The sequence below is a fragment of the Chrysemys picta genome, chromosome 3 (assembly GCF_011386835.1).
Source record: "Chrysemys picta bellii isolate R12L10 chromosome 3, ASM1138683v2, whole genome shotgun sequence".
Lineage (NCBI taxonomy): Eukaryota > Metazoa > Chordata > Testudines > Emydidae > Chrysemys > Chrysemys picta.
The window spans coordinates 85464276-85483295 of record NC_088793.1 but is presented as its reverse complement, the minus strand read 5'-3'; the positions used below and the strand labels follow the sequence as shown (position 1 = coordinate 85483295).

At 41.9% G+C, this 19020-nt stretch overlaps 2 protein-coding genes across 9 annotated transcripts in view; one reads left to right on the top strand and one right to left on the bottom strand.

Annotated features, from left to right (window-relative positions):
• The window catches only part of CDC40 (cell division cycle 40), a 58366-nt gene extending 42201 nt beyond the window's left edge, over positions 1 to 16165 (bottom strand). The window contains exon 1 of one of the 2 annotated variants that reach the window (XM_065590230.1): positions 15384 to 16165. Coding sequence is in view for 1 of the 2 variants with exons in the window: in XM_005287628.5 (XP_005287685.1) it covers positions 14260 to 14451 (192 nt within the window). In the remaining variant the exon portion in view is untranslated. Of the gene's footprint in view, positions 1 to 14259; positions 14496 to 15383 lie in introns of those variants that run through there. The other variant, XM_005287628.5, reaches the window with a different exon arrangement.
• The window catches only part of WASF1 (WASP family member 1), a 205247-nt gene that overhangs the window by 6611 nt on the left and 179616 nt on the right, over positions 1 to 19020 (top strand). For 4 of the 7 annotated variants that reach the window (XM_065590239.1, XM_005287629.5, XM_042857682.2 and 1 more), the window contains exon 1: positions 16358 to 16817. The exons of 1 other annotated variant lie outside the window; for it this stretch is intronic. The gene's annotated coding sequence lies outside the window, so the exon portion shown is untranslated. Of the gene's footprint in view, positions 1 to 16357; positions 17112 to 19020 lie in introns of those variants that run through there. 2 more of the 7 variants (XM_065590233.1, XM_065590236.1) reach the window with 2 other exon arrangements.

Genomic DNA, 19020 nt, shown 5'->3' with positions numbered 1-19020 from the left:
TGCATTGGTGCATTCCAGCTAGGAAGTGGCAAAGGCATATATAAGCAAAGCCAGATGATCATCCATGAAGATGGGAGAGAGTCTCTTTCCAACCAGAGATGGTAGAAAGCATTACCTGTGGATGCTGCTATGCTTCAACGAAACAAGGATGTACCATAGCTGTAAGCGTTTGTTGAACTGGGAACAAAAATCAAGTACTGAACGCCACTACCCCTTTATGATAATGGATTAGGTTATCAATGGACTGCTGGACCAGCCTTCCCTATTGACATTCTTGCCAAGGCCATAACCCTCAGCCTCCTAAATGGCAGGCCAGTAACTAATACGACTAGGAAGTTTATCCATCCATTGCTTTTGATTACTCTGGCATTCATTCAGTTTGGACAATGGGAAGATGCAAGGCAGACACCATATGGAACACACACGTCGCTGAACATGCTTCTGCTGTTACTGATGCACATTCTCTCCCATTCTGAAGGCATGCTGTAATAGGGCTTCTCTCCTTGGAAATCTACATCGGGATAGTTCTCGTGTTCAAGGCAGAAATATATAAATATATTTTTATATACATACCTCTTCCCTCACTTCCATTGGTTGGGCCAAAAATGAATGCAACAGTCTGTATTTTTGCCCCAGATTATAGCATGTTTTTCCAGTTTAGTTGAGGTCAGTTAGTATCAAGCTCACAGTCCACATACACACCTCTGACTAGAAGCCTGCTCATTTGGCCTCCTCCTCCCTCTGTTTAAATAGCTCACCACTGACCCTGAAAGCATGTAATATTTCCACCATAATATCTTGGAACCAGGTCCAGCATGCTCATCTTTAGGACATCTGTGTGGGAGGTGAACACCCTGGATGGAGCTGCTGTTCAAGTGAGGCTTCCTAATCAACTGGCTGGCACAAATGGTTATCACCAGCCATGGGAAGCACTTTCTGCTAAAAAAAGTAAAACAACCTATCGCTGTGGGTTGTTCTGATATGAAACTTCAGAACATAACTCTCCTCTTGTCTACTTTATCCTTTTAACAGTTTGCCTTTATCTCTCAAAATTAGATAAGCTGCCTGGGCCAGGGATCTATGTAAACCAAGACTAATTCATCCTTATGCATTATAATTGGTCAAATTCAGCCCTGGCATAAAGACTGAGAAGCAGGTGCCACTATTGTCTTCAATGAGAGTTGCACCTGCTTATATACGCTGAATATCATCCAGTTAACATAACAGACCTTTCTGATTCTTGGGCTAAAGGATAAGAAAGTCAAAGTGACAACATAACCTTCTCTACACTTTTAATGCTTTTCATTATGCTTACTTTTTAAGGAAATCAGAAATGAAGTGTTTGTTGATTAGTCCTCTAGATTCCTGTGGAACGATGATAATCGAGATCTAAGTTTTACACATTTTCCATCTGAGCATATACAGTTCTTCAAATGGATATTGCCAACAAAAGATAGACTTCCCTTGAGAGCCGTACTTAGGTTTTGCAAAACATCTTATTCTTTCTGAATACTTTCTCACTTTTGCCTGATTTGGATTTAGAAACAGAAATTATGTAATTTAGCCTTTATAAATTGCAAATTATTTAACGTGAACTAGAACAATGTTACTATGAGTGGCATATTGTACTCAGAGATGACATCTGACCAAGCTGATGCACTTGATCAGCTTACTCATAGGCTTGGATGAGAGCACACTGGCAGCGACTCAATCCAAGTTGAGATTAAACAGGACGGTCTGGAGATCCAGCCTAAAGAAAGAGATTTGACATCAGTTCCCTCAACTGGAGAACAGGGTATGTGTGACAGGGGATATCCCATCTTGCTTTTTTTAAAAGCATGAAACATTGCACCTGTGCTCCAGAATCTGCACTGGCTTCCAATTAGTTTATGGGTGCAATTTAAGATACTGTTTCAAAGCTCTAAAGTCTTAAATGGCCATGACTGCCTCCAAGATCACTTCTTCCCAACACTTTGTGATTTTACTCTGGGGTAATGTACACAGATGGACTTACACCAGCAAACTATAGCGGAATAATTATTCTGATATAGCTGTGCTGGGAAATTTTCGTGTGTACACAAGCCACTAAGTATACATGCACCCACGGGATCAAATGGGTGTAGTTAAAAGAACAGAAAGAAAAAGCATACACTAGAATTTTAATTCTCCTTTATAAAAATCTCTCTTATATGAAGTATGCAAAGTTTGCTCTTTCAAACTACAGAACAATATAGCATATTACAGTATATATTTACTTAAAACTATTAGCTATTCACCAGCATGTAATGCCCACAGGAGCTATTCTTGCTAATTTAATGGCAGGTCAACAATAATGTATTTGCTTACATATTTAAGACGTAAAGGGCTTAAAATCTAGTTCTCTAAATCACGGAGGGAGGAGGGGAAAATCAGCATCTGTTTATGAAAGCAATTTAAATAACCTGATTATAGAATAACTAGGACAATAAAAAATATATATATATTTTCCTAATCAGGCAAGTATTTCTATTGTACTGCCTAATATTGGAATTGTAAGCCCAAACAGAAAGACTGTCTTTCATTAGACCTGCCTGATAAAAATAATTCATACACAATCATTCCATGGCTCCTGCTTGAGCAGGCAGTGTTGCACTCAGACTGACTGACCTCATTCCTTTAATCACATGACCTTCCCAATTCACTGGCCCTGGATGACAACAGCTACCGGTACATTTGCAAGCCTGAGTTTTATATCCCATGCTCTTGACTAGGAACAGTATAATGGACACTAATCCATTCATTCAGCCGCACACAAAGATACAAACAAAGCAACTACAATAGAACGGTACCAAAACAATTCCCTGAATGGTATTACTTACTTGCACATGAGATTGGGTTTTTCCTCTTACAGCTCCATGCCCTAAAGGAGTTTCTGACAACCTTCTCAAATCATACCAAACAGTTTATGTTAACAGACCAACAAGCATACAACAAGCATCTCATCTCATTATTTCTTAGATGAAGATTAGGATCATTTATGTTATTTCTAAGGAAAATTCAATAAACTGATCAGACAACAAGATTTTGACAATTGTCTGACATTTGCAGACTTGTCATTACTTGATATTAAGCTGCCAGTTGCTTGCTATTCTTTAAATTTTAAGAGTCAAAGAAGCCTAGCCTTATAAAATGCCAAGAATTCTTCAGTTCTATTATTTGTATCTCCTTTCTTCTACCTGTTAAGTTCTTCTCTCAACTACAGAATGGCACACAATAGATGACAGATTGTGATATGAAAGACAATCCTCAGGAGGATGACTACAGCAATTTTGGTTCCACTTTACTGTTTGCTGAAGAGTGCTGAGTCATTTGGAAGTCATACAATAAATTCATTCCCATACCACGACATGTACATTCTTTGGATGTGAAAACTGCTGGTCCTTGAAATTGAAGCACATTCATTACAGTTCCACATTCCAACATCTCCATCTTTACTCATCGTTCCATCAAGCAAACTATACTTTTGTGCACCAAGTGATAACCAGCCAGTACACCAGGGGTCAGCAACCTTTCAGAAGTGATGTGCTGAGTCTTCATTTATTCACTCTAATTTAAGGTTTTGCGTGCCAGTAATACATTTTAACGTTTTTAGAAGGTCTCTTTCTATAAGTCTATAATATATAACTAAACTATTGTTGTATGTAAATTAATTAAGGTTCTTAAAATGTTTAAGAAGCTTCATTTAAAACTAAATTAAATTAAAATGCAGAGCCGCCCGGACTGGTGGCCAGGACCCGGGCAGTGTGAGTGCCACTGAAAATCAGCTTACGTGCCCACGCCTTCGGCACACGTGCCATAGGTTGCCTACCCCTGCAGTATACTGTTGAAGTGTGCCTAGTTTTCTCTCCTTTAGTCCATTTCACTTTTAGCTACCCATAAAGAAATTTGAAAATGTGTCCATAACTCCTCTTTATTTCCTTCTAGTGGTCTATTGCAAGTGAGATCTAGATCACATTAGCACATACACGCTTGGTATAGCAGAATGTATGCTCTTGGTACAGTATACTCTGAAATGTATAACCTGTGACTCTTGTGTTAGTTCTATGCTACACAATGCAAACTTATATCGTTTGGCATTTTGTCAACATATTGTGCTGTATATGCTTTAATCTTCACAACACCACTATGAGACTAGCAAGTAACAGGGGCACGAATGGTTAATCAGACTAAGACCACCACCAATGCTTCCTCTGTCAGCCCTTCTACAGACTATTTTCTATATACAGTGTGACTCCTGTAATAATTGCCATCTTCCATAATGGGGAAGAGAGGTGTCTAGTGCAACTGGAACTTCTTCATTCCTGGGAGGCTCTGGTGGCTGCAGTACACCTTGCTGTCAGCACAGGGTCCTCCTTCAGCCCCATCAGCTGTGCTTGCAGCATATGGGTCAAAGATAGCAAAAGAACCGGGTGCAGGGAAGGGATTCCAGGCCTTTGAGACACTAAATCACGTCAGCGACCCAGGGGCCCCATTCACACTTCACAGTGCCTTGCTGCTTCTACTTCTGCTTTTCTAGCAATGTCATAGCGACACATCACGAAACACTTAAACATTATAACTATGAAAACAATTTGACAATACTATAAAATAAAAATAAATAATAATAATAGAACACAAATAACGTACTGTAGCTGCTTAATTAAACATCACCACAACAAAAGAAAGTCTGCTGGATCTTTCATTCTTGGGGCTGTGAGACAGTGACAGAAAAAAAATCCTCAAATTAAACATACCTGAATAATGCCTGCAGGCATGGGCTATCACTCCCACCAAAATAAGCTAGCTTCAGTAAGGACTGCAGGATTGGGCTCATAATTGACTAAGGAACAGTATCAGAAGATCATGTTCAGTGGTTTATATTAAGACTTCACAATCCTTTGATCCCATAGGAGGTTATAAAATTTTAATCTTTAAATGCACAGTACAATAATTTGGGCCAAATTCTGCCATCAGATGTTAATGCATGGCTCCCAGTGAATTTGATGAGAGCTGTGCATGTACATCTGAAAGCAGAATTTGGCCCTTAAGCAACTTCTTACTAAGTTCTGGAGTAAATTGTGCGTTGTCTCTACATTAAACAGGGTGGAGTTGATTTAAATCAAATCATGATTTAAGTCACTAATCAGAAAGACTCGATTTAATCATGGATTTCTACATAAAAGTGCACTCCTGTTGGTTGATACCAGCCTGAAGATCCTGCATGTTCAGGCATGTTCCTTTCATAATCTTCAACACAGCTTCCTCCTGAGAAGGAACACTTCTCTCATGATGTTGTTTCATTCAGGCAACCAGGCCTTGCATTTCTTTGTTGCACTGTTTGCATTTTGCACGCATACCTGTCTTAACCACAGGTAGAGGAACTTCATTAAAATATTCCTAAACTGAGTCTCTTTTACAGCCTGCTGCCATTATAGGTTTTCCCTTCTAGTGAGAGAATGGTATGGTAGATCTCAAATCAATGAAGGCCACACTCAGAAAGATCAAGACTTCTGGAATATGCTGCTCAAACAGTTTCACTTTTGTTTCTACTGCTTGTCCCTCCCTTCTCACATTTATCTCCAGGAGACTTCTTCTCCTTGTCCAAATCTATTCCACCCCCAACAATCTTCTATTCATTGAACTTTTTGAAACTTTGCACTTTTAGAGAGAGGTAAGGGATTGACTCTGTGTACACAAATTTACAGAGGGACAACAGGGTTGAGGTCTGTTATTTCTCACCTCTGTTATTTATTTAAAAACATTTTTGCTGTTAACAAGCATGTTGTCTCTGGAGACACAAATCCACAGTTTGAGAACTGCAAAACTAAGCATCTCTGATGGTACACCACTACCTCGATATAACACAACTTGATAGAACACGAATTCGGATATAAAGCAGTGGTCCGAGGGGGGCGGGGGGGGGGGGGGGGAAGAGGAGAAGGGCAGGGCTGAGCACACCGGTGGATCAAAGCAAGTACGATATAATGCGGTTTCACCTATAACACGGACAGAGTTATATCGAGGTAGAGATGTATCTTCTAGACTGAGCACTGAGTCCCATGGGTAGATAGAAAGATTAACCTAAATAATCTATACAGAAACTCCTGGAACCCCATAAAATTGGGTCCCTAATCCATGAAATATTAGAACTCGTTTATGAAACTTCTCAAACATTACATGAGTATACTGTCTCATACTATAGAATTAGAATTTATAATCTCTATTCCATGATGAGATATCTTTGACCTATAGTGTATCTTTAGATAGGTTTTTCCGTCAAAAAGCATTTTATCAAAAAAATCTGATTTAAATTAAAAAACCCTCAGATTTTATTTATTTTAAATAATTGATTTTTATCCACCCTGATATTAAACAACTTTTTACATTTTTGTTGTATGGTTTGGTCAATAAAACACAAAGTTTTCAGACCCTAGGATAGTTCAGCACTAACTAGCCAAACAACTAACAAGGGCAGCCTGCTTTGTACAGAATTTATAATCAGCATTAGTTATCTATTAAAATTGAAGTGCAGTAAATGGAGACCCTATCCCATGGGTCACAAACTTAACAGCCCAGCAAGAAATATTAAGTGACATTCTTGTTCAATAAATTTAAACAACTCCTGTTGAGATTTATATGGTATTTGCAGTGAAGTCCAACGCAATACGGATTTGACAATGCGAGTTCTGAAGCACTTTAAGTGTTTTGCTAGATGGGGCTAACCACATGAGTAGTCCCCGTGAAGTCAGTAGGACTGTTCATCTGCTGAACCTTAAGCACGTGCTTAAATGCTTTGGTGAATTAGGCTAGCGTGCTCTGCACCTTGCAGGATAAAGCCCTAGGTCTCCACCGTCCACAGGATATTCCATAAACCCAAAATAGTTTTAAATGTTGTATTTAAAAAACATTAAGTAAAGTCCTCCTCACATAAACAGTCCCTTAAAATGACTATTGAAGCTTAGCATAGCCCCACAACATATGCTTAGCAGTTTTCTAGCTCATTAAGGATGGATGGGATGGAAGGATACTGAAAGTAAAAGCAGAACAAATATGGTCAAAACCTCAAACCGAAGAAACTAATTTTTTTATAGGATTATATTTTAAACACAGACTAGATTAAAATTATTGGAATGTGAACATTCATATCAACTGCATAGATACATTCAAAATGGGATCAGTTTCTACAGTATTAGTCTAATGCCTATGTGCATCCCAAGTCTCATGTTCTTATTTTGAAGCAATGCTCTCTGCGCACCTGAATAATCCAAAAACCTGACTGATAGCACCAGAAAAAACAGACCTTAAATTTCTGAACTAAACTACATGGAATCCTTTTGTTGGGATTCAGTTCCTGATACTAATGTTGCACTAACAGCATGGACTTAGAAACATAGGAACTACCATACTGAAGCAGACCCAACATTTATTTAGTCCAGTATCCTGCCTCCGACTGTAGTTAGCACTACAGAGAAAGATATAGGATGATATGCTCCCTACATTAAATCTTACTGTAATCTCCACTAGTTAGAAGTGGTCTTAAAACCTGAAGCAGGAGGTTTACTATCCCTTCCAAAACTGAATTCACCAGTTTCCTGGGGCATTGAGGTCCACAGTCTAATTTCATGCTGTATGTAAAATATTTCCTTTTATCAATTTGAATACTCTGACGAAGCCATGTGTTAAGGATATTTGAAAGTAATACAAGACATGAATGTTTGTAAGAGACTTGGGATAGTCACCCTCTGGCTTGTATCCTGTGGCTACAGTTTTGATCACCAAAAAGAAATTACCTATATACTCGTTCATTAGCCCGTTCGTTTATAAGCCGACGCCCCAAGATGGTTAGGTAAAAATAGCTTAAACTGTATTAACCTTTCATAAACTGACCCTATATTTCAGGGGTTGGCAAACTTTGGCTCCTGGCCCGTTAGGGTAAGCCGCTAGCGGGCCTGGACATTTTGTTTACCTGGAGCGTTCACAGGCACAGAGCCCCTTAGCTCCCATTGGCTGGGAATGGCGAACCACGGCCATAGGCAGCTAAGGGGCTCCAGATGAATATCTAATACATTGTCATTTTGTTTAATTCAATGATTCTATAGAGTTTAAAATCATCAAATTTTGGTGTAAGCCAACCTCCACTCTTTGATGCGCCCCTTTTTTACCAAAAATATTCGGCTTATGAACGAGTATATACGGTACTTAGTGAAGCTGAAAGGAATTTGAGAATAAAAATGTGTCAACTGACTTAAGTAACTTCTTTCACAAAGTGTCTAAAATAAAGATCTTGAATGCATGTTGGCCTCAACCTTCATATTAATAGGATTAATTATGACCAGTTTCCACAATATCTGCTAGCCTGAGGACTAAGTCTTATACCCAGATTAAAAGTACATGAGCCACTATGCCTCCTTACTCTCAAAGTCATACTTATTTGATTTTTATTATCACATCTTTTCCCACCAATAAATCAATTTGCTCCCACACATAAAAAAATAATAATAATCAGTGCTGACACTCTTCAATTCTGAAATATGCATCTTTCCCAGTTAATTTCTGGGCACCCACCAATGAATGAATTCTAGGCTCTTGTTGGTTCCACTCCCAATAAATACATTCTTGGCTTTCCCTCTCCCCAAATAAATGAAATGTATCCCAACTTCAACAATAACTGAAAAATAGGGCCCTTATATGCAAAGAGATTAAAATGCTTAACATAGCAAATATATGACCTTTTCATACTACTATAGAAAATTTCATAAAATACTTTAATAGCCCACTTTTCTTTATTGTATATTTTATTTTTGTAGATCACACCTGACTTTTTCAAGTAATTTTTAAAGAGGTCAGTGCACATTCCCACCATTTTTCCTTTTAAATAAAAATCTTCAATAAGATGCAAGACTCAGATGGATGTGTTTAATTCACTGCTACTTACATTTCAATTTCAGTTCTATTTGCTAAGAGTAACAAAGCGCCGTTGACCTGAATTTGATGGGTTAGTTGTTATGGCTCGCCACTGATCGCATCCGACCAGAGGATTTATAGGTTCTTGTCCAATTCAGACTACAGAGTTCAAGAACTCAAAGAGTTCTATAATCAGGAGAGGACTCTCAGGGTGCTTGGCAAGAACATGTACACTGAGGACAATACCAAATTGATAAAATCTTTATTGAAGGTAACATAAAAATAAGAAATGCAATGAAACATATAACTGCAAAACAGTAAAAGAATTCCAAAACATTGGTGGTAACATTTCTATTATAAGTATTTTAACCTAACATACTCACAACCCTTCCTTGAGGACCCGGTAATAGGAGGTGAAGGACCAGCCTCACTCCTGGCATGCCTGATTACGCAATGCTGCCGACTTCCTCAATGGTTAGGAATGTTGAGTAGTTATACTATACTGCACAAGCTAAGCTGATAGCGCGACAGTAGATAGAATAGATATATGAAAAGATAGTCGCTAGAGCAGTGGTCTCCAAAGTGGGGTGCGCACACCCCAGGGGGTGCGCAAGAGGATCCTTGGTGGTGCGTGGCAGGAGGAGCGCTTTGGCGCGGCGGGGGTGCGAGCTCAAAATTATTTTTTACTGATAGGAGTGCGCGATCAAAAAAGTTTGGAGACCACTGCTCTAGAGTATAGGAGAACTGGAAAAAGCACTCCAAAAAACCGAAGCTTCCAGAGTTAGAAGAGCCTAGAACTTAGAAGAGCTTAAGAGCTAACAAGAGCTCTCTTACAAGGTATTTTATAGGATCCTGACCTATGTAATTCAGCCCCAACCTCCTATACCCAAATCTTATTTCCGTACCCTAAGAAATTTATGGGTACCCTTCTCCTATAGGTTAGTGGATTATGACACTTACTTTCTAAATATATTAATAAGGTTTATCTCACTCCAAAACTGCCAACCTAGGCTCTCTTGATGACCTCCAAGTTGTGGTGTACCCTGCAGTTACCAACTGGTTGTAGATCCCGGATAAACCTGTGATGTGGATAGTTCCTCCCTTTGGTTCCCCAAAGTTCAGGGACCATTCTTATCTGTGCCAAAGGTTACCAGCTTTTATGCTGACATATTCATAATTGATTATACTTTTTGCTATATGGCAGATCTTACTGGATCTTACAGGCCGGTAGGCTTCTTGCATTTCAGCAAAATTTATTATTAGGAAACACATGCCTCAACACATCCTAAATTCCAAGGAATTAATATTAATAAAATATAAGAATAAAATGGATTAATTTCAGAAAAAACATATTAATTGATACTGTTGGCTGGATTAGTAGGATACAATAGCTCGCAAAATAATCCTATGGGCTACAGCGCAGAGGTCAGCAGTGTGTGGAAGAGCTACTAAAAATACCATAAAGGATGACACCCCAAGAATTATTATTTCAAATAATAGCTACAATTCATTAGTGTAATTTGCATAGATGCAAATGCATTTTGAAATCAAAAGGGACTGTGCAGATGTATGATGCAGTTCAAAAGCAAAGACCTTGCCCTCTTTCAACATCAGCTAAGAATGACACATCTTGGAGTAACATCTTTGGGCAGTACTTGCTGCAATTCATAAAAGTATACAAAAAGGAGTGTGTCTTGTGCACTAGATGTCTGATAAACTACAAATATCAAAAAGCTAGAACTAGCAACTAAGTTTTGCTATTGTAGATACTTAAGAATATATTCCCCTTTTAATACCTATGCACGTTTGAAGTCTTTGCCATTTCACAAAGATTACAAAGCTAAACTAATCAGGAAGCAACAACAGTTATTAAACTAGAAGCCAGACACCAAGCTACTCAAGCCATGCATTTTTATTCTTCAGACCCAACAACCCACTAGACACTAGAATGGTGCATGACTACAGTTCAGATCACAGGACTGCAGTGCTCTCACCAAGTGCCCTGCCCTTCCTTTTTACAGAGCCGTCTCTTTCTCCCATCCAAGCTCGCCTCCGCAATACATGGCCAGCATACTACTGCAGTCACTATCTACACCAGCTAGTGCAGCTGTTGTGTGTCAGCAGGACAGTACCTTCTTGACTTTCTTCCTTAGTCAACTTGCTGCTCCTCCAACACAGTAATGCCAGAATCATTGTACCATAAGCTCAAGACCCATTTCGTTCTATTTTGCAGATAAAATTGCTCAGATTTGGTTAGAACCGTCTGCCTCCATGGGATAAGAATATGTGCTAAAGGAGATAATGCCAAGTCTTCTCTGCTTGAGGTTAAGCCAGGATCAATCCTTGATGATTTTGGAAGCACTTTGGCCATCAATTTGTGCTTAAAACCTACATCCTTCCTGGATGGTGAAAGCATGCAGGAAAGAACTGGGTACACTGTTAGTACAAATTATCAATACCTCCTTGAAAGAGGGAGGTATCTCTTTCACTGAAAGAAGCACACGTACATTCTGCACTCAAAAAAAAAAATCACTGCTTGTTACTGAATCTTTCCAGCTATCATGCCATTTTACGTCTTCCATTTTCAGTTAAGATTATTGAAAAGGTTGTGGTGAGATAACTCAAACACTGTTTAGTAGCCTCAGTTCTTTTCTACACTAGTTGCCAACCTGGGTATAGCAAAGACAGCTCTGGTGGTATCGGGGGACAATAGACGAAGATCGAGTATCTATCCTGATATCATTACATCCGTGATCTGTCTTTGATACAGTTCACCATAATTGGATGTTGACTTTTTTGCAAACTATATCATGGGTGAACAGGCCTATTTGATGGGCACTCTCATAAGATGGTGTAGGACACCTGCATCTTCTCCATGTGAGTACTCTCCTGGGGGGTTCTGCAACATTCCATGTTGTCACACCTTTTGTTAATGCATACATGAGGCTACCAGGAGTTTTACATGGACCAGAAGATCTTCAATATTCTGAAGGCACTCAGCTTTATATCTCCATCAGCATGGCTGGAACTGCTGATGGCATTACTCGGTGTCTGGAAAAGGCTGAGGCACGCACGAGGGCAAGATGGCTAAGACTTAGTTCAGACAAGGCAAAAGGGATGTTGGTTGGTTGTAGGAAGCAAGCTGGAAGAAGTGACAAGGGTAATTTGATGCGTTAAATTGAGGGTGTGCATCTGCCTTTTGTTACCCGGGTTCATAATCTTGGGATCTGGTGAGGACTGTATGAGATGTGTATATGTTCACTTCTTATATTTGTGTTGTCACTTGAGTTTGATTTTGGGGTAACTAATTGGTCTGTTTAGTTGCCAGTATCTTTTAAAGGATTGTCAAGGGTTACCACAGCATGGTGGAGACACTTATATAGTAGAGTAGTAAAATCTAAATAAATAAAATAGCTTGCCTGCCAAATAACAGAGTCCCATCTTCTTTTTTTGCATTTAGCACAAAATTATACTCACTACTAAATGCCGAATTTTTTCCCCAATATTATCAACAACAAGAAGAGGACTGGGGCACAAGTCGCCACCATGAAAACACTTTTTAAAGATAATATGAAGGGAGTGCATTTCTCATAGGTCTCTAAATACTGATTCTTGCAGAAAATGTCTTTTCCTGCAAGTGTTAAAAAAGTCACACCCTCTGTAACAGTGATAATGCAGTAGCCTCCAACCAGCAGAAAATGGTCCACCAGTACATTAGTGGTTCAGGCTTTTGAGACTAGTACTCTAGGCATCACCTTTAAATTTATGTAAGGCTCTGCTGGCCTCAATGCATTGTCACTGCTACTTGTTATTTATCATTCATGTTCAAAGCACTTTACAGATGTTAACTAATACTCCTGTCAAACTGTACACTAACCTCCCAGAGAGATTAGAAACTCTAAGACTGGAGTGTGGTGGTGCTTAAGCATCATAGGATGTACAGATAAGTGTCAGCTGGGCAGCTGTGATAGCACATCCATCTTTAATTTGAGGCAGTGAAATGAAAAAAAAAATCCATTCATCTATTTGGCACTATGGAGTAGGATGCATTCAGTGGGGCACGTGCTTGTGATGGTGCTACTATGGCATCAACTTCTACAGAATTTATGGTTTCATTTAAAAGTGAATTGTTTCTAACCTTCTGTACTTTATGGTTCTGAAGATAACTTTCTAAAAGTGAACTAATGCAGTCTTGTCTTTCTGAGCTTACAAAATGAAATCATGCTGCTCATAGCTTCGCCAAGAAGTACTAAAGTGAAACGTATAAAGCACTGGTCAGCCTTCACTGTTGCTATTCACAGCACTATAGGCAGCAGTTTGAGTGTCAAGAATTATGTCAATTTCATTCTACTGCTACCTGGGAAAGCTATAGTGAAAATACTAAAGATAATAGGGATACACCAAAACAAAAAAAATAAACAAAAAAGTGTAAAGATTAAACAGCAGGGGCCAGTATCAAATTAAGATTTTGAACCATATAGTCAGTCCTCTAAATCAGGGCTTGAAACAATTAGTTAGGGAAGAGGATAAGATGCCTACAATTTGGAGTGTATACAAAACGAGTGTGTGGGAAGGGAGCAGAGAGGAGGACAGCATCCCAAAGGTCTGTATGTCAAACTCTGGTATTAATCACCCCTCCGCCCCCAAAAGCATGGGGAGCAGAGAGTGGTGAGCTGAGTAGTGGGTTGGAGACACGTGTTAGCCAAACCAAGGAAACCCGAGTCCACCACGGAAGGAGGGGAAGGGGTCAGGAACAGCATTATCACATTAATCCCAAACACCCTTCCCCCACCTGGCTGCGGAGACCCAGGTTAACACTTTGGTCTAGCAGATTCTCCTCTCCCCACCTTCCGCCCAGTATTCCTTATGCACATTTCATATCGTAGGCGCCTTCTCCCCTTGCCGACTAGAGATCTGATTGTTTCACAACCTAATCTAGAAGATCAACTACAAGGTGCAAGATTTCAATCTGGTGAAATCGGTGCAACAGCCGAAAAGAGCTGACTCTACGCACCTGCAATGCAAGGGGCAGCCGGCCAGCCACCGAGCTATTAGGGGACCCTGCATCTCCTGCCAGCCCCGAATGCCTTTCCAGCAGCCAGGGCCCGGGACAGGCAGCCCGAGTCTCCACCCCAATCCCCCAGCTGAGGGCGCCCAGACAGCAGGAGGCCTCCTGTGAAGCGACCAAGCGAGACACACGGAAAGGGGCAACGCTCCCCGGGCAGCTGCCCCCTGCCCGGCCCAGGCCCAGCAGCGCTACCCAGGCCGGAGGGAAGGGGATTCCCCTGCCCCCCCTTTCCTGTCCCCTTGCAGCCGAACGCCCGGGGCGGCACCTACCTTCACAGCCACCTCCGGGGCCGAGTCCACCGCCAAGACCTGCGGGGCAGGGGGCGGTGAAGCGAGATGCAGCACCGATTCCCGGCTGGCTACCTGCGCCGAGCGGCGGGAGCTTCCCTCATTGTCCGAGCCCGAGTCGGAGCCAGAGTCGGAGACACCGTAAGACGCGAGCGCGGCGATAGCGGCCGACATCTTACCAAGGAGGAACCACGGGAGCAGTGACCCGGAACAAACGGGTCCTGTCAGTTATATCATAATCCGCTCCTAGATTTGTTTTTGCGACTGAATGAAAATTACTCAAATTCGATTTAACAAAAATAAAAATTATTATTTATAATTTTCTGGGTCTCTAACGAAACTTTTTGGGAAGCATAATTCCCCTCTCATGAAGCTGAAGGAGGGGTTGATCTTTCAGGACTCACAGCAAGGACTACAAATCCCAGCGTGCAACGCGCCAGAGCTGGGCAGGTCGGATTTGAAGCGTCTTGCAGTGTCAAAGCAGGATTCGGTGTTTCTGAAAAGGAAAACATCATCTCTCCCACTTTCAGCAGAATGACACGATCACTGCCTCTCTGACAAGTGACAAATAATAAATATAGCAATACATGCCTCAAAGAAAGCACTCCATAACAAACAAACAAAAAAATCACAACCAAAAAGAGAATGTCACTAAAACTAAAGACCCCAGGGGGACATACTCCCAATCATCCATGGAAAGTACTGTGGGGTAGACATAAGCATAAAATCTTCTAAGAGATAGTGATTTTCCAAGCCTACTATTTCCACATTATCCATAGCTCAAATTTGTGATGAAATCGTTTAAAAAATGAAACTTGAATGATGGCTTTGGGTGTTTGGGGCAATATTTTACATTTACCTGTAAATTATATACATACAATATTCCCATAATATGAACTCTACATTTCTTCCCCTTATTCCATTGCAGCCAGGGAAATGGACAACATCATTTGTCTAATTTCAACCTCCAGCCACTGGATTGCATTCAGTCTAGCAGAGAAAGGTATAAAATGATCCAACGGCTGGACATTGAAGCTAGACAAATTAAGACTGGAAATAAGGTGTAGTTTTAATGGTGAGAGTCATTAACCATTGGAAAAATTTACCAAGGGTTGTGGTGGGGTCTCCAACACTGACAATTTTAAAATCAAGATTAGATGTTTTTCTAAAAGACCTGCTGTAGGAATTGTTTTGAGGAAGTTTATGGCCTGTGTTATACAGGTCAGACCAGATGATCAATTGTTCCTTTTGGTCTTGGAATCTATTAATCATCTGGGGTTGGTTGGGTCCTTTTGCAACCGTCTGCCATCTTCTTCTGTCCAAGGCAGCACTGAAGTCCACCTGCTTGTCTTCTTTGATACAATCTAGTCATCACTTCTTCGGTTTCAATATGAACTATATGCAATGGACAATGTGTGCACTATCAGGTCTTCTTAAACACATGGATTTCACAACAGTTTGAATTAACCTTCACAACCCCCATCCCCTGTGAGATAAGTAATTTTAACAGCCCTGTTTCATTCATGGGGAAATTGAGGCATACATATATTCAGGGACTTGCTCCGTGCAGTGCCAGGTCCCCTAACAGAGACCTTACACCTGCCAGGGCAGGCTCCAGGCACCAGCGAAGGAAGCAGGTGCCTGGGGTGGCCAATAGAAGGGGGCAGCACAGCGTCCCTTGTTGAGGCAGCGTGGTGGCGGCACTTCGACAGCAGCCCAATCGGTCCAGTCTTCAGCAGCAATTCTTCAGCGGGTCCTTCACTCCCTGTCTTCCTCTTTGGCGACACTTCGGTAGCATCTCAATCAGGTTTTTCCTTTTCCCCCGCTGCTTGGAGCAGCAAAAAAGCTGGAGACGGCCCTGACACCTGCGCACCAATCAGTAGAACACGCTGTGCGAAATACAGTAGGACGAATTCGAAGCACTCTTTTCTCTGAAACAGCCCCGCCCACTCTCTTTGGAGCTGCCAGCAGCCCCGCCCACTTCCATTCTAGCCCCTCCTCTCCCATTCGCATTGGCTGCCAGGAGCCGGCTTTAGACTACGTCACAATACCCGCGGCCCCTCCCCTAGCTCGAGTAAGTGAGAGAGCGAACTGGACTATACCACCTGCCATCTTGAGGGGGTGTGTATAGAAATCGGGGTTCCCGGAACCTCAACGCCACGGATGCTGGGGGGAGGCACCCACTTAGTCCCTGGGGGAAGCGGCGACGGCCGGTTAGGTGTTGGGTAAACAGCCCCCGCGTGCTTGGAGAGGGAGTCCGGGCCGAGGGAGAAGCCCCTCCTCCCACGCGCACACACGCGCCGCTCTGTGTCTATTGTGAAGCCTTTGGGGAGCTCCGCGCCGCCGCCCCCAGCTCGCGCCGGGTTCGGGTCCTCCCCTTCCACAACGATTCTCTCCAGTGGGGAGAGGCGGTTGGAAGGAGCCCTTTGAACTTCGGATTCGTACAGACCAGGGGGCAGCGCGAGCTTCTGGGGCGCTGAGAGGGCGGGGCTGGTCGGCGGCATGAAGGTGTGAGAGCAGCAGCGTACGGACCAGAGAGAGTAAGTGCCCCGCAGCCTGCACCTCCTCTGCCGTGACCCGCGCCCACCACGGGGTGGGCGGCCCCCCTGTCCACCCACCCACGGGCAGAGGGATGCCCCTTCATCGGGGGGAAGCCCCCCTATGTAGCTCCTCCATTCTTCCATCCCCACCCGGAGTGACACCTTCGCTGCCCCCCCCCCCCATCTCCTGTGGGGTGAAGGGAGCAATAGGGCTGTGCCAATGTGGTCCCCCTCTCGCTGTCTGCCGCTGGTGGGGGGTGAGCGCCGAGCCCCCGGCGGCTGTTGCAGGGACAGGTGTGTAAATTCCTCTCGCCTGGCCGGGGTGGGGGAGGGGAGTTGCACTTTTAGTAGCGGAGTGTGCCTCTGCACGCCCCCTCCCCCGCCTCCTGTACAGTGTCCAGTGCGGAGCCTCGCTCAAGGGGCGGCGGGACCTTTTATTGTTGGGGTCAGTAATCGGGGGGGGGGTTCGTTGGCTGTCACCAGGTGCTAGCTACTATGTTGATCTGAAGGGGGTGGGGTTACCCTGACCCAGCCACCTCCGCTTAATTTATGTAATGGGGACTGTAGAGGCCAGAGGTGGGGATGGATGATGGAGCTAGATGCGATTTGTCTTGTGAAGAGAAGCAGATTCGATCATATTCAGTGGAAATAGCAGCCCATTGAAAGATTGCTACCATTGTTCAGCTGTCGTGGAGATTTCGGCTGCCTGCGAGCAAAAGACCTCCAAACTGCAATCTTAAAAATATGTAGCGTCCACCTCCTCCAAACACAAAAATATCCATCCCCCTATGCCGATTTAGCTTGTGGATACAATAATTATAAAACGTAATAGCCCCAAGTAATCTCCATTTGTATCTTAAGCATGTACGAAGTCCTTCTGGATCATTACACTTTGTGTATATATGATTTCGTTTAATTTAGTTTTGTATTTGGAATCAGAAGTAAATACAGTAATTAGATGTTTTATTTTGGTTTGCAACATTGGATTGTCAGTCTTTCACATTTTTTAGCAAATGTTTCAGTTTTAAAGGAAACAGATTGAATTTCTATGAAGATATCAACAGAATAAAGAAAAGCAAGTAGAAAATGCAGATAGTGAAGATTTTATATTTATTAAATGTTGTCTTTAGATTTTTTTAGTGGTCATTACCATAAGGAAACAGTACACTCTAGAACCAAGGTGGCAAAAATAACATTGACATGAAAATAACTTTGCAAGAGTCGTTTTAGGGGAAAGTTCTGTATTTCCAGCATTCTGGATCTTTATTTTTGTTTTTGACGTTTGAAGTGTACAACTTTTATTTCAGATTTACAAATGGACTCTTTATCAGTGGTGCAATAGCAATACAGGTTATGTGATTTACCTTACTTACACACCTGATGTGAGTCACCCTATATATGATTTATTCATTTTGAGAATGCAGCTGTCATTGATTCACACACTGCCTGCCAGCAATTGTTAAGTGATTCTATAGAAGTGCATTCCTTATTTTCCTGGCATGCACTTACAGGGTGTTGTCTGTAGTTGCATGGTGTGGTTGTTGAAAGGTAAAGTATTTCAAGGTCTGTTTGCGAAACCAATCTTTAATATAACATTGCTATTTAAATATTGTATCTCAACTATTATGCTGCAAATGTTTCAATTTATGTAAAAACAATATTTTATTAATGTTGAATCTTTAGATTTAATACAGAGTTTGATTTTTCTCATACTAGAATAGGGGAAATTACAGCTTTTCGTTAAACTCTGTTGTGCTCAGAAATTATAATAAAGTGTAATTGTTTAAGGGTTTGGGGTGGATTCACAGTACAGCCTTTGGAATAATTTGCTAGTGTAAATTAGCTGTTGTCCATCTGCTACAACTAGTGAGGTGGGTTCTTCAACATGCTCTTCAGAATTCAAACAATGGGTAGGTCTACACTTGTGGTGACTTGTAGAGTATAGTTGTTGCATGTCTAGCTAGCACGGGTATTAATAGTGGTATAGAACAGAAGTTCTCAACCAGAGGTCCAGGGCCTCCTAGTGGGCTGTGAGCAGGTTTCAGGGGGTCTTCCAAAATTAACCATAGAGCAGACAGGTGTTAGACTTGCTGGGGCCCAAGGCAGAAAGCCAAAGCCTGAACTCTGCTGCTCGGATCTGAAGCCAAAGTCCAAGCAATTTAGCTTCATGGGGCCTCGGGCAATTGCCCTGCTTGCTACCCCC